The sequence below is a fragment of the Astatotilapia calliptera genome, chromosome 18, assembly GCF_900246225.1.
Source record: "Astatotilapia calliptera chromosome 18, fAstCal1.2, whole genome shotgun sequence".
NCBI classification, from domain to species: domain Eukaryota; kingdom Metazoa; phylum Chordata; class Actinopteri; order Cichliformes; family Cichlidae; genus Astatotilapia; species Astatotilapia calliptera.
Genome location: NC_039319.1, coordinates 4,055,140 through 4,070,922, shown reverse-complemented (window position 1 = coordinate 4,070,922; position 15,783 = coordinate 4,055,140). Strand labels below are relative to the sequence as shown.

The 15,783-nt window shown below is 40.8% G+C and overlaps 1 protein-coding gene across 1 annotated transcript in view; it reads left to right on the top strand.

Annotated features, from left to right (window-relative positions):
• The window catches only part of LOC113010748 (uncharacterized), a 36,049-nt gene that overhangs the window by 18,125 nt on the left and 2,141 nt on the right, over positions 1–15,783 (top strand). Inside the window, exons 9-13 of the mRNA XM_026149956.1 lie at positions 2,441–2,677; positions 4,681–4,944; positions 6,190–7,073; positions 9,588–9,647; positions 14,999–15,233. Of these exons, the coding sequence (XP_026005741.1) occupies positions 2,441–2,677; positions 4,681–4,944; positions 6,190–7,073; positions 9,588–9,647; positions 14,999–15,233 (1,680 nt within the window). The remainder of the gene's footprint in view (positions 1–2,440; positions 2,678–4,680; positions 4,945–6,189; positions 7,074–9,587; positions 9,648–14,998; positions 15,234–15,783) is intronic.

Below are 15,783 nucleotides of genomic sequence, written 5' to 3'. Positions count from 1 at the left end.
TGTCAGCACCACAGTCCAGGATGAGACAAGGAACATCCAAGAATACATTGGGAAGATGGCCCCAACTGACCGAGTGCTCAGTGAATACCTCAGGCAGCAGAAACCCAAGAAAGAGGAGGGAGACGAGGAACCATCATGGAAGGACAGGCCCCTGCACGGTATGTACCACCGGCAGATAGAGGAGGTGGCTGATATCCAGAAATCCTACCAGTGGCTGGACAAAGCTGGACTGAAAGACAGCACAGAGGCACTAATCATGGCAGCACAAGAACAAGCTCTGAGTACAAGATCCATAGAGGCTGGGGTCTATCACACCAGGCAAGACCCCAGGTGCAGGCTTTGTAAAGATGCCCCAGAAACAATCCAGCACATAACAGCAGGGTGCAAGATGCTAGCAGGCAAGGCATACATGGAACGCCATAACCAAGTGGCCGGCATAGTGTACAGGAACATCTGTGCCGAGTATAACCTGGAAGTCCCGAGGTCAAAATGGGAGATGCCCCCAAGGGTGGTGGAGAATGACCGAGCTAAGATCCTGTGGGACTTCCAGATACAGACGGACAAAATGGTGGTGGCTAACCAACCGGACATAGTGGTGGTAGACAAACAGAAGAAGACGGCCGTAGTGATCGATGTAGCGGTTCCCAATGACAGCAATATCAGGAAGAAGGAACACGAGAAGCTGGAGAAATACCAAGGGCTCAGAGAAGAGCTCGAGAGGATGTGGAGGGTGAAGGTAACGGTGGTCCCCGTGGTAATCGGAGCACTAGGTGCGGTGACTCCCAAGCTAGGCGAGTGGCTCCAGCAGATCCCGGGAACAACATCGGAGATCTCTGTCCAGAAGAGCGCAGTCCTGGGAACAGCTAAGATACTGCGCAGGACCCTCAAGCTCCCAGGCCTCTGGTAGAGGACCCGAGCTTGAAGGATAAACCGCCCGCAGGGGCGTGCTGGGTGTTTTTATATATATATATATATATATCTCTCTATATATCTATATATATAGATCTATATAGATATAGATCTATATCTCTCAATATGGACATTGGTAATGCAAAAGTTATTTTCACAAGATTTCAGCATGCACTGAAAGGTTGTGATTTCTTTAAAGTTTAAATAAAGATTTCTTTATGTGTAAAATATGGGAGAAACCTAACAGTGTTGGGCCTTATTTCACACAAGCTTTTCTTTGCCTGACATTGTCTTAGATTAATTCACATACTGATGTTTGTTTTTTGGTTAATTGTGCCTCAGTCTGTGTTACAGTTCCTGTTTAAATGTCCTATCTCCAGCATTTTATGCAATGAGACACACATATGATGTTTATTTAGTGCAGCAGTAGAAACTGCATAAAAATGTAATAGTAAGTCTCAGGGCTCCCCAGGGCAGCTGTGGCTACAATGTAGCTTGCCATCACCAGTGTGTGAATGTGTGTGTGATGGGGTGGATGACTGAATGTAGTGTAAAGCACTTTGGGGTCCTTAGGGACTAAGTAAAGCGCTATACAAATACAGACCATTTACCTTTTTTTTTTTTTTAGTAATTATGAAAACTCTAATGAGATGAATGCACTGAACAACATGTGATGGAAAACCTTTTGTGCTAACGTGGACTTTCTGTCAGAGATTTCCAGTATGTTTTGTTTTAACTCATATTTTGTGGGGGGGCTTTGTAATTTCTCAGTGATACTTTGATGAAAGAGGCTCATTTCAATCCCCAATTTACTTAAAGGATAAAAATATGGAAGCACCTCTACCGCCAGCCCAATATTTGCCTTATTTTTGAAACTATATAATTTACTGTAATCTCTCTCTATAATGTGATCACACCAGTGCTGAAGGAACAATAGCAGTCTATGGAGCAAAGCAAAGCATCCACATGTTATCAAGGAAACACCCTTTACTGTAAAATGAGGGAACCAGTTTCATGTATGATTTTTATGTTATTTGGAAGTCTGTGGGCTGGTGCTGTGATGGAGAACTATTTCAGTTGTAGAAGATGTGAGTCTACAAACTCGTCCAACAACAATATCCGTCCTCTGAGGTTTTGTGTCAGAGCTCTGAGACTCTCAGGTCCTCAGTCCTCCAGATGAGCAGGTATTGTGTCCTTCTTCCCTGAAACCATGACTTCCTCCACAGAATCCGGACCACATTCACTCAGCCGCTCTATGCTGGACTTTAGCTTAGAGACATTGCTGAGTTAATTAAACTTCAGTCTTTCATGTTGTAGTTAGTTTAAATCTGAGGCTTAGAAAACAACTGTTTCCTAAGATTGAAAGCAAAAATAAATAAATAAATTTTCAAGATAATGGCTCCAAAGCAATGACTACAGTCATTGCTCCAAGCATGAAGTTTTGGTGCCTGTGTCCACGTTACTAGCTGCTCTGTAAGGATTTGTTTCTGATTGGAATTCTCAGCCTGAGCTGAAGGGGGCGCTCCTTAAGCTTTCCGCAGATCTAACACAAGACGAGGACGAACGGAAACGATGCGTCTGTGTTACGGCTCAGCAATGTCTTCAGTTCAGTATATGAGAGACTTCATCAGGGATAGATTGACTGGCGTTGCTGAAGAAATCTTCTCAGAGGTTAAAAAAACGATCGTCCGGTATGAGGAGGAAATCAACCATCAGCTCAGGCTGCTGGATATCAGCCGGAAACCTGAGATAAAGTTACACATAATCGGTATGTAAAACTGGGATGACTCACGCAGCACCTAAATCACAGCCCAGTTTGTAGAATAAAATGAAGGCGCAGCTCTGAGGTTTTTTTTTATTTTTTACATAAATAATAGAAGTGCTTCTCTTTGTCTTAAACGATAAGCGGCTAGCGGCAGTATTTAGGCTGGGCCTTGTAATTTAAAGTTAATGTTTTTAATACCACCGCTTCTGTTTATTCCCAGCGGATACACGTGAGTGTGGAGATTATGGAAACAATACCCGATCTGTTATTAATATTGCAACCATCCATTTACTTTAACAACCAAGTATAATAATTACTCTTCTCATTTCATTGATAACTTTCGTGTAAGTGAGAGATGGAAACTGAGGCTGTTAGTTGAGCTGTATCAACACAAAGAGAGCAAACTGTGCTGTAAGTTCATTAAATACAATCGCTTTCAAAGAAACAACAATAGGCAGAGTTTTCATCTCTAACGCCCGTATTTAATATGAAATTGAGATCATATTTGCTGCATCCGCACTTTAATTTGACCAAGAAACTGACAGAGTATTCCTGCTGTAAAACAAACAAACAAATGCGTGAATGCCTAATTAAAATGAATGCACTTATTTCCAGGTGAACTAAAACAATTCTCATGACAAAATGTGCTTCTCCACTGAGACTTCTGGTGTAAAAAATCTCATAAACAACACAATAAATGGTTGCAGGTCCAGTATAACAGAAACTGAGTAAAATATCATGCCTGTGTCACAAGATATGGAATACACAGCAGAATACAGTGTAAAAAAAAAGCAAGTGAGGGATCGGGGAAAGTTCACGGCATCTCTCTGGCTACATTCCTCGACCGTTGTCTAGGAAAGTTTTCTTGGCATCAGGGCAACGTTGGTTTGAGGCAAAAATGACAGTTTTTCAGATGTTCCACAAACTTTTTCCAGATCTTTATCATTCAGGGTCATTTTACATTGCCCTCAGCAGTGGCTCAGCAGTCTCTGCTCCAAGTAGGTTTAGCTGTTTATTACACTTTTACACTACGTTATTACACACTTAACAAGATCGCATATTTGTTTCAACAGCTAATCAAACTTTATAATTTAATTTAATTTCTTTTAATTTAGCTGCTTTCTATATTGTAGTTGCAACCAACACATTTGTCCTCGAGAAGCCCTTGGGGCAAAATTATGGTTCGGCAATGGCAGTGCCTTAGCAGTCCGTTGGCAGACTGTGGGCAACTACTCATAGCCCATCTGTCTGCAGAGATCATCTGTGTGTACCACTAGTCTTTGGTCTACTCATGTTTGTGCTGTTATTAGTCTATCTGCCAGGAGAAGATTGAAGATAGACAGCAAGGGCCGACATCAACCGAGTGTTGATGTGTTGTGGTTTTCTTTCCTTTAATATCTAATAATAATATACATTTACATAGAATTTTTTCATTTCTACTTCTTTAGGTTGGTATATTTTGCTTCCAGTAGGCTGTTTAATTCAGGAAATAAATGTGTATGATCTGTCTCATGAAACACATGCGATCGTGCAAAAGTTTAGCATGGAGCTGCACTGTTTGCATTACAATTGCAATCACCTGTTGATACTAAATGCATGTTCATGTTATTATAATGTATATACAGCATTACAAAACAATGTTTTGATTAAAAATAAATAGATTTAATGAACCCTACTGATCAGACTCATGCCTGTGGACCTCAGTAATATAGTTCACAGGTATGTGACTTCCTTAATGTGCCACTTACCTACTCTGAGTGTCTTCCCCTCCAACAACACAAAAGCAGTTCTGACATAACTGTGGTGTGGGCCTCTGTTTGTGAAGGCACCAGTGCCCAACATAAGTGGGGACTGAAAGTGTGACAACTTTGCTAATAAGACTGTCAGAACTCATTTCACTCATATGTGAGGGAAATGGTTACATATGCTGGGATATAGTTGCTCAGGTGGGTGTTTTGCCATCATCACATTAGTAAATGTTTTCTTGTGTGTTTTTGTTCCTCAAGACCTCCCAGACGAAGATGAATGTAAGGAAGAAGAGGATATGGATAACCAGCAGGTCTGTAACCAGGAGAGTCACTCCAATCTGGACCAGCAGGATTCAGATTCTCAGCAGACTAAAGAGGAAGAGGAGGAAATTTGCACCAGTCTGGAGGGAGAACAGCTTGTACTGAAGCACGAAGGCAAAGGCATCCTCGTCTGGGCCAGGGAAGACCAGGACAGACTAAGTGACACCAACTGGAAACCTGAAATAAACTCACACAGAATAGGTATGTAAAACTGTAAAGGTCTTAGAAAAATAAATATGACTCAATTTGGATGCTAATCAGAGCTCAGAGTTACTTTTAGGAAGAATTTAAGGACTAACTGCAATAAGTAACTTTAATGCATTTTTTTTCCTAAACTGTGAACATTTAACATTAAACCTACAGTTTGTGTCAGTTGAAGGTAAAAGCACCTTATCCAATCTGAATATAGGGATTTGTTTATTTCACTAAAATTATTTTAAATCTGTTTATGTTTGCTGTTGAAGGTTACTAAAACAAGTTGAAGTCCAGCTGAAATCTGTTGGTTGAGAAGAAATAGTTTTGAGATTACTATACTACTATAAGCTGAAAATGAGATTCAGTGGATTTTAATTCATCCCCTTTGTGGCAAAGTGCTCAATAAATATAGCAAAACATAAACACAAGTTAATGGCAGAAGAAGCTACAGTGTAACAAGGTGAAGGTTTTTCCTACGTTGAAGAATTTTTGACACCCGTCAAAATAAAACCACAAGAAACAAAATTATACCTGAGTGTAAAAAATCCAAGCATTCAGCAAACGTGTTACTCAAACACCCAGCGGTTAAAGATGCAGAACATGAACTTGAATATGCCTGATTTCGAACAGTAAGCTCACAAGCCTTCGTTATGACAAGGTTAATGTTTCAGCATCTGTGTCCAAGTCCTTACTGTGCCCTCTCAGTATCAGAGAAAATAAAGACCCAACAGATTAACTTTCGTTTCTAATAAGAATGTAATTATAGCAGGAAATCCAACATGTTTATTGCTGTTAGAATCATCTGCAGCTAACGCTTAATCTTACACTTCCTCTGGGAACATTATCAATATTTTGATATTTTGATGAGCCAATTTCACGATAAAATTTTTCTATTTTACATACTTACCTGTTTTTGCTGTCACATGACTATGCAGGCATAAAATAGTGACACAAAAGTCGCACATTTGGAAAAATCAAAAGCAGCCTTTATTTATAAACCATTTTCCAGTCCACTTGTCTTCATGGTAAAAGGGAGTTTTTCTTTGGCGTTTATGCTCAGTGATTGCTGTAGAGCTGCATTAATGATGCTTCTTCATCCTACCATCATGAACAATCCTTCCTTCCTGAATGTAGACAGTGGCATTATTTTAGAGTCAAGCAATGCTTTATCGAGACGCCTACGGATGAAGATTAAAATGTATTTTTTTTTTCAGATGTTTCAGTTTTTTCTTTTTCAATTTGTCCCTTCAGACCTCCAACATCAGCATGTCTCTAAGGAGGAGGAGGAGGATCTCACAGACCAGCAGGTCTGTAAGCAGGATAAGAACTCCAGTCTGGACCTGGATGACTCAGAGCCTCCACAGATTAAAGAGGAAAAGGAGGAACCTTGTACCAGTCAGGAAAGGGAGCAGCTTGGACTGAAGCAGGAGTCTGATAATTTTGTGGTGACCCACGAGGAAAGTGATCACAGTGAACCAGAAGCACACAGTGACCGGAAACTGTCTTGCAACTCTCCTGGACCAGAGAGTCAGTGTAACACTGACACAAGTAAAAAGTCTGTAAAGTGTGACACTTGTGGAAAAGCTTTTCACGATAAATCCAGACTAACTAAACATTTGAAAATTCATACAGGCGAGAAGCCACATTCTTGTAGCACCTGTGGAAAAAGATTCAGTCAAATTATAAACTTGAAAACTCACATGAGAATTCACACGGGCGAGAAGCCATATTCTTGTAACACCTGTGGTAACTCATTCAGTCAGAAATCAACTTTGGCACATCACATCAGAATCCACACAGGTGAGAAGCCACATTCTTGTAGCACGTGTGAGAAAACATTTACCTGGAAATCAGAACTGAAACGTCATATGAGAATTCACACAGGTGAGAAGCCGTATTCTTGTAGCACCTGTGGGAAAACATTCAGTCGAAAATCAACATTAAAAACCCACGTGAGAGTTCACACAGGTGAGAGGCCCTATTCTTGTAACACCTGTGGGAAAGAATTTACGGTTTCATCAACATTGAAAACTCATATAAGAATTCACACAGGGGAAAAGATACACTCTTGTAGCATATGTGGGAAAAGATTCATTCAGATTATCCATTTGAAAAGACATATGAAAATTCATACAGTTTAAAGGTTTTTACTTACTTACAAAATTTGGGAGAGCTTTAGTTGTAATAATAATGATTATTATTATTATCTCCACAGTAATAATCTAATAATTGTTAATTATATTTATTCCTTAGTCATTTTCTGAACAGGTTTAAAAGCTGCTAGAAAGTAAGACAAGACCAAAAATATTATATCATTATGGATTCAAGGTCACTTCATGTGTTGTGGTGTTGACTTTCTTGAGGCGCAAACTTCAGCATGTGCCTGTCCTCTTGAACTGTATTTACAACTGTTGTTGTTTTTGTTTTTTTTAACTTAAGTATTTCAATTAATTAATTCATTGAAAATTTTAAGGTGTAATCTCTGAAATATCAGAGCGCTCTGTCTTGTTTCACACTTTTTTTCTCATATTGTTTTACATAAATTCAGAAAATGCTTTTTTCACTACTTGAACTTGCCTCACTCTGTTTTATAAGCCTACTTTAATCAATGATGCACACATATGATATTTATGTGCTATAACTGCTGGTTTACAGTGGAAATTGCATGTAAATGTGACAGTAAATAACTTTTAATACGTTAGTCTCATCAATGCTTTTGACCCTAAATCAGACATTTTAAAATGGAAGTCTAACAAATACGTACAAAATAGATCAGTGAGGGGACAATTATTTTATTTTACAGCATTGTTGATTTTCACCACTGACCAGTCTGATTTTCCATCAGACTGGTCAGTGGGCAGTGATTTCAGGTTACTTTTACAGCATGTGTTACCATGGTGATATACCTCAATAAGATGTAAACCGCCTTTCTAGTACAAAAAACCCATACTGAGACTAGGTTAACCTAACATGAATATGATAACCCTGCTTTGTAGTACAAAGGGATGTACCATGGATGGAGATTAAAAGGTTAGATTGTGTCAGTGGCTCTCTTTTTTCCCTTGCTAAATCACCAAGGTAACTGATTCTGAACACAAACCCTGCTCAGTAGCAGGTTATGTTCTGAGGTTTGATTTAAAAATCAGCTGGAAGTGCCACACTTTCACTGACTTTTTACGTAGAGTATGTTTTTAGTACAATGTATATTGAAATGTATTATCTGTGGGCTAGATCATCAGATTTACCAAAAGTCTTATCTTTTTTGCAACACTGTTGCATTTTACTGACAAACTGATTTGTACTTTATAGATTTTTACGGCCTTTTATCATTATTATCTGATTGGAGAAGGCTGCACTCATATAGGAATCACTTTCTATGGAAAAAGAGTCATATGATGTATCCCCATTTATGTGAGTGTGTGCAAAGCTAGTTGTGGTCTATTCCCCACTTGAATCTCCTCATACAGTCCTGATCAAAAGTTTAAGACCACTTGAAAAATGGCAAAAAAAATTATATTTTGCATGGTTGGATCTTAACAAGGTTCCAAATAGAGCTTCAACTTGCAACAAGAAGAAATGGGAGTGAGACAAAACATTTTGAGCATGCAATTTATTGAAAACCACATTTAAACTGAAACAGGCTGTTTTACAGTTTATCAAAGGTTTAGGACCACACCTCCAAAAAAATCTGTAACCCCCCCCCCCAAAAGCAAAAATCAAAGTTCCAAACATAAACTTGGTAATGGGTAGCTCCACCATTATGTTGTTGATACTTCAAATATTTGTTTGATGCAAGCACTTCCATGAGGTGAGTGGGAACATTTTTCCAAGTGATGAAGGCGGCCACATGAAGGACATCTGCTATCTGGAACTGTTGTCCATTTTTGTAAACTTCCCTTGCCATCCATCCCCAAAGGTTCTCAATTGGATTTAAATCAGGGGAATGGGCCAAAAAGAGTGGAAGAAGTCCCTTGTCCTGTGGGCACTGTGTACTGTAGCGCTATCCTGTTGAAAAACCCAGTCGTTACCACGCAGACGAGGGCCCTCAGTCATGCTCTCTGCAACATCTGGACATAGCCAGCGTTTGACGCGCATGCACCTCCTGTGGCACATAGGAAACATGCTTCTCTTCCTGGAATAAAGTCTGATAACCCTCACTCTTCTTCCTACTGTGAGGCAGAGAGAGCTGGAGGTGAGTCAACAAAACATCCAGCAGAGAATCCAGGACAGAGAGAAAGATGTGAAGCTGCTTCAACAGGAGGTGGAGGCCATCAATCAGTCTGCTGATCAAACAGTGGAGCACAGTGAGAAGATCTTCACTGAGCTGATCCATCTCATCCAGAAAAGAAGCTCTGATGTGAAGCAGCAGATCAGATCCCAGCAGGAAACTGAAGTGAGTCGAGTCAAAGAGCTTCAGGAGAAGCTGGAGCAGGAGATCACTGAGCTGAAGAGGAAAGATGCTGAGCTGAAGCAGCTCTCACACACAGAGGATCACATCCAGTTTCTACTAATGGCCTGAGGAGGGCAGCAATACGCCACTGATATGACCAGTTTCCCGGAAATTCAGAAGAACAGCGGAAGATGCCACAACCCTTACTTGCTCGACGTGTTCATGTACCGTTAGCTCGCTTAACAGCGAAATTCTTTAGCTGTTGAAGCAACAGTGCGAGTTTATAAAAGAAAGGCTGACTGATGCTGAAGAATTACAGGTATGGAAAAAAAAACCTCTGCCCGGGGCGCGATCTGATATCGTCGTGTTGGTGTTGTTCCCAGATCAACATAGTAAATGTTGTTCCAGGATCAACATTGCAAGTGACCAATCAGAATGTTGTGACGTCATACTTTTGCGACCTCGGGAAAAAGTCGCAAAAGTACCGCCGTAAAACAAAAAAGTGTACTTAAGCTGCGAGAAACCGCCTCTGTCCGCCGATCAACGGACCCTGGGGGTCACTGAACTAACACAGGTGTAGGACTCGTGTAGGACCCTGATCGGAGCTCAGTTTGTAGGCTAACAGACTAAAACCTGGCGTAGAAACGCTCCATTTCTTTAAACTGTAAACTTTGAGTTTTAAACATCCAGTGAAACACACACAAGTGACGTTAGCAGGAGATGAAATCACACTTTAAACTCACATAATGAGAAAAAACGGTCCACTCCGTGCAGAAACGGGACTTTACTGGATTATTAAATACTGCAAACTCTCTGAAGGCAGCTGTATTCATCAGTGGACCTGTACCGCCGGTGTTCCAGATCTACTGGCGTTTAGATCAACTGGCGTTGGTCGAACAGATGTGTGGCAGTCTTGCGTTTCAGGAGCTGCTACCGACAAACCAGCAAAAAAAAAAAAACGCCAAATGTGTCACCTGTGACACTTGTGAGGTTGTCTCAAACACACTCCGTCAGTCTTGATGCTGTTGAACAACAAAATGTATAAAAATGTGGCGAGTTTACCTGGTGATATCCTCACGCGCGACGCGATCGCGAAAACGGCAAACAAGTAATACCACGCCGTTGTTGTTCACAGGACAGCAAGAGTAAACGATCGGGAGACTCTTGTCGTCGTTATCGTTCCCTTGCACGGTTTATTTCTCCGGTTTCAGCGTTTTTGCTCCACAACTAAAGCGAGCAGTTTACTTTGTGCACTAACATGGAGTCGAGTCAACCAGCGCCACCTCTGGCCACGTGCCACAGCCTACAGCCAGATCAACCTGTGACACACATCTGCACCACGTTTGAATTCGTTTCATGCACATTTGTACCTTTCAATTGTGTCTGTTTGTGCGTCATGCAAATAAACCTTTGAAAAGAATGAAATGACACTAATATTTCACTAGTGTTGTAACATCACATGTCGTTAGCGTAGTCTGTCTGTGTCTTTTCTCTGCGAACAAACATTTTAGAGTTGGTTGTTATATACAGTCTGCATAAGTGTGGTTAATCTAATAAACATTTATAAGGAGATGGCAGTTACTGTGAATGTACAGCAGGTGATTAGTAATAAACAGTCAGACAATGACTCTGCAATCTCATTCAATCTTGCAGACTGAATGCACCTTCTGTGGAAAGTGGTACCACACAGTGTGTGTGGACTTCCCCTGTGCAGAAGGCGACTACAAATGTTGTGGGTGCTAAATAAACAGAAACAAATGATCCCTGTTGTCTTTGCTTACTGATGTTTTTAGTGTTGACAATCCACATTGCTGGAATTGCATCTGTCAACATGTTTGTGGGTAGATTTGGATGTACCAGGGGTAAGTGCAGCCACTCAGCCTCTACTCAATGTGATCATAGCAGCAGGTGCAGATGTGTCACAAGTTAATCTAGTAGTAGGCTATGGTAGTAGTGGACTGACCTCCATTTGAAACTGCTCCAGCTGCTGTGTGATAGTGGATCTGCTACAAATTGAAGATCATAAGCAAGTTTTGGAAATTAACCCTTGTATTATGTTGAAAAACAAAAAAGTGACATTGATTTTGTTGCAGGTAATTTTGACCCGTACTGTGTAAATCCACTCAGAATTGTCAAGAAACTGCAATAAAACAATAGCAACTTTATTTCCCATCAGATAAACATGTAGAACACAGACATACAACAGTTAGACTTTCCATAACTATTTTAGGAACAATTTGGTTTTTCGTTCTTACAAACACATTTCTTTTGAACTTGCCCAACGTTCTCAGTTTTTCAATGCTCAACATTTCCAATTTTGTCCACATGATGGACAGAATGTAACGGTATGCTTTCTGCAGATGTGGTTCTTGCATTTCTCACAAAAAGTGCTTGTTTTCAAACAGGAATCTTCCTAACTAAGATTTAAAACAAAAGATTTCTACGTCTCCTCCAGTCTCACAAACAGATGACAAACCAAGCGACACACCTGAGTCACTGACTTTCTTAAATCCACTCACTCTCACTGGCTGTTTATTACTAATCACTGTGTAACTGCTGTGAATTCAAAGTTACTGCCGTCTCCTTACAAATCTTCATTGGATTAACCACACTTATACAGACTGTATATAACTCCAGCCATGTTGATGGATTGCCTATATTGGCTGGAAATATTCATTTCCAGAGAAAGGACACAGACAAACGATGCTTACAGGATGTGATGTGACAACAACACTAATGAAATATTGATGTGTCATATTTGTCCAAGGTGTATTTCATTGTTATGGAAAAAGAGAATATCAAAATCATGATGACCAATTGGAGTAGTGATTTCTATGACTTTGTGTATATAATTTGGAATTTTGTACAAATGTAGGTCAATAAGGAATATATGATATCATTTCATTCTTTTCAAAGGTTTATTTGCAGACGCGCAAACAGACACAATTGAAAGGTACAAATGTGCATGAAACGAATTCAAAAGTGCTGCAGATGTGTGTCACAGGTTGATCTGGCTGTAGGCTGTGGCACTTGGCCAGAGGTGGCGCTGGTTGACTCGACTCCATGTTAGTGCACAAAGTAAACTGCTCGCTTTAGTTGTGAAGCAAAAACGCTGAATTCGGAGAAACAAACCGTGCGAGGGGAACGATAACGACGACAAGAGTCTCCCGATCGTTTACTCTTGCTGTCCTGTGAGCAACATCGGCGTGGTGTTACTTGTTTGCTGTTTTCACAATCGCGTCGCGCATGAGGATATCACCAGGTAAACTCGCCACATTTTTAAACATTTTGTTGTTCAACAGCATCAAGACTGACGGAGTGTGTTTGAGATAACCTCACGTGTCACAGATGACACATTTGGCGTTTTTTTGCTGGTTTGTCGGTAGCAGCTCCTGAAACGCAAGACTGCCACACATCTGTTCGACCAACGCCAGTTGATCTAAACGCCAGTAGATCTGGAACACCGGTCAGAGGAGGAGACGAGAGATTCAGCAGGTTGTTTACACTGAATAAATGGCTTATATCAGCATGTGCTGACCACTCAGTGCATTTTATCAACAACTTTAATATTTTTTGGGAATGCAGGCATCTGTTTAAAGCAAATGGATTTAATTTTAACAAGTCGGGGGTTAAACTGTTCACGTCCAACTTGTTTTATTCCATACGTCATCCATCTGTGCTTGGTGCCAAGGCTGAGATAAACGAGGAGTTATCTCATAAAGAGGAACAAACAGTACTCCAAGAACAGACAAAGCCCAGCAGAAACCTTGAGGAGGAGCTCCATCTGCCCCCACCCGGGAAGAGCCTCAGAAAGGAGAGACATCTGAGGCAAGAAGAGGGGTCCCTATTTGCCTCCAACTCTCAAAACTTGCTTATGATCTTCAATTTGTAGCAGATCCACTATCACACAGCAGCTGGAGCAGTTTCAAATGGAGGTCAGTCCACTACTACCACAGCCTACTACTAGATTAACTTGTGACACATCTGCACCTGCTGCTATGATCACATTGAGTAGAGGCTGAGTGGCTGCACTTACCCCTGGTACATCCAAATCTACCCACAAACATGTTGACAGATACAATTCCAGCAATGTGGATTGTCAACACTAAAAACATCAGTAAGCAAAGACAACAGGGATCATTTGTTTCTGTTTATTTAGCACCCACAACATTTGTAGTCGCCTTCTGCACAGGGGACGTCCACACACACTGTGTGGTACCACTTTCCACAGAAGGTGCATTCAGTCTGCAAGATTGAATGAGATTGTCAGAGTCATTGTCTGACTGTTTATTACTAATCACCTGCTGTACATTCACAGTAACTGCCATCTCCTTACAAATGTTTATTAGATTAACCACACTTATACAGACTGTATATAACAACCAACTCTAAAATGTTTGTTTGCAGAGAAAAGACACAGACAGACTACGCTAACGACATGTGATGTTACAACACTAGTGAAATATTAGTGTCATGTCATTCATTTCAAAGGTTTATTTGCATGACGCACAAACAGACACAATTGAAAGGTACAAATGTGCATGTAACGAATTCAAACGTGGTGCAGATGTGTGTCACAGGTTGATCTGGCTGTAGGCTGTGGCACTTGGCCAGAGGTGGCGCTGGTTGATTCCACTCCATGTTAGTGCACAAAGTAAACTGCTCGCTTTAGTTGTGGAGCAAAAACGCTGAAACCGGAGAAATAAAACGTGCGAGGGGAACGACAAGAGTCTCCCGATCGTTTACTCTTGCTGTCCTGTGAACAACATCGGCGTGATGTTAATTGTTTGCTGTTTCGCGATTGTGTCGCGCGTGAGGATATCACCAGGTAAACTCGCCACATTTTTATAAATTTTGTTGTTCAACAGCATCAAGACTGACGGAGTGTGTTTGAGATAACCTCACAAGTGTCACAGATGACACATTTGGCGTTTTTTTTGCTGGTTTGTCGGTAGCAGCTCCTGAAACGCAAGACTGCCACACATCTGTTCGACTAACGCCAGTTGATCTAAACGGCAGTTGATCTAAACGGCAGTTGATCTAAACGCCAGTTGATCTAAACGCCAGTAGATCTGGAACAGCGGCTTTCCAGGACTTGATACCGACAAAGCAGGAAGTAATCAGTGTGAATACGTCTCCTACAAATGGCACTTTGTGGGGTTGGCTAAACACAACAATCTGTCATTCATATTGTTTTGAAAAAGAAACATAAAATAACCTCAGAGTTTAACTGGTGATACTCCCACGCGTAAGCATACCGCGAATACAGCAATAAGCAAATAACAGTGCCTATTCAAAACAGGCGAAAGTTAATTAACAGTATAGAAAATGTTCTAGTCTTCATTATTATTTTCCCACATATTGTTATTACTCTGATGTGACCTGAGGGTTGTCAAACTGACAGACAAAGCGTCCAGTTTACATCAAAAGCAGAGTCCACTCCACTAGTGGCACCTGTGGGGAAGTGCCATTGCCTAAACAATATTAACCTGTGACACACCTACACCTGAATTCCTAGAGCTTCCTGCTTTAGCAGGTATCGCTTATCAATAAGCAAGCTGCTGAAAGTAGTTTTTATTTGAGCAACGTATTCATAGTCTTGCTGAGATATATTTGCTTATGTGTGTTCTCCTATAATCACATTAGATCTTTTTCTTGTGTTCATCTAAGACAACCAACAGCAACATGAACTGTAATGAGGGGAAGGGTCTGGATGTCCAGCAGGTCTGTAACCAGGAGAGTAACTCCACATTGGACCCACAGGACCCAGAGCATCCACAGATTAAAGAGGGAGAGCAGCTTGTAGTGAAGCAGGAGGCTGAGGGCATCATCATCTGGACTGGAGAAGAGCGGCTCCGACTGCTGGATACCATCTGGAAACCTGAAATAACGACATACAGTAAAGGTATGCTAAACTGCCCTTAAAAATAATGAAGTAACATTTCTTTTTCTTAGCATAGCAGGAATCTGCAATAAGTAAAATTAATGCACCTCTGCAGACTGCAGTGTAAATGGTGGCTTGGTGGCTCTTTGACAGTAACTTTGACATGCAGCAGTGGCTTCACTGTTCTTATACACAAAACAAACAATTATCCACACAAACTACATATCAACACACTAACTACACTCCAAACATGCTACACATCACAAATCTCTCACATCTCAAAACTCAATCTCTCTCTTCCTACCACTGACCTTAGACAGTAAATGTGACAATAGTATTCCGGAAAAAATTATGGGGTATATTTTTTATTTATCACTTTTTAAATTTTTTTTAATCACATTTACCACTTTTAACACAAAAATGGACACTCAGGGTTGTTTTGGGTTGAAATAGCATCTTGTTGCTATGTGTCATCTTAAATTGGTCAGGTGATTGGTTTACCATGGCTACTTTATTCTTCCTCAGCCAATCAGCAGCACCCGTGTGATTGTCCCCCCCCCCCCCCCCCCAG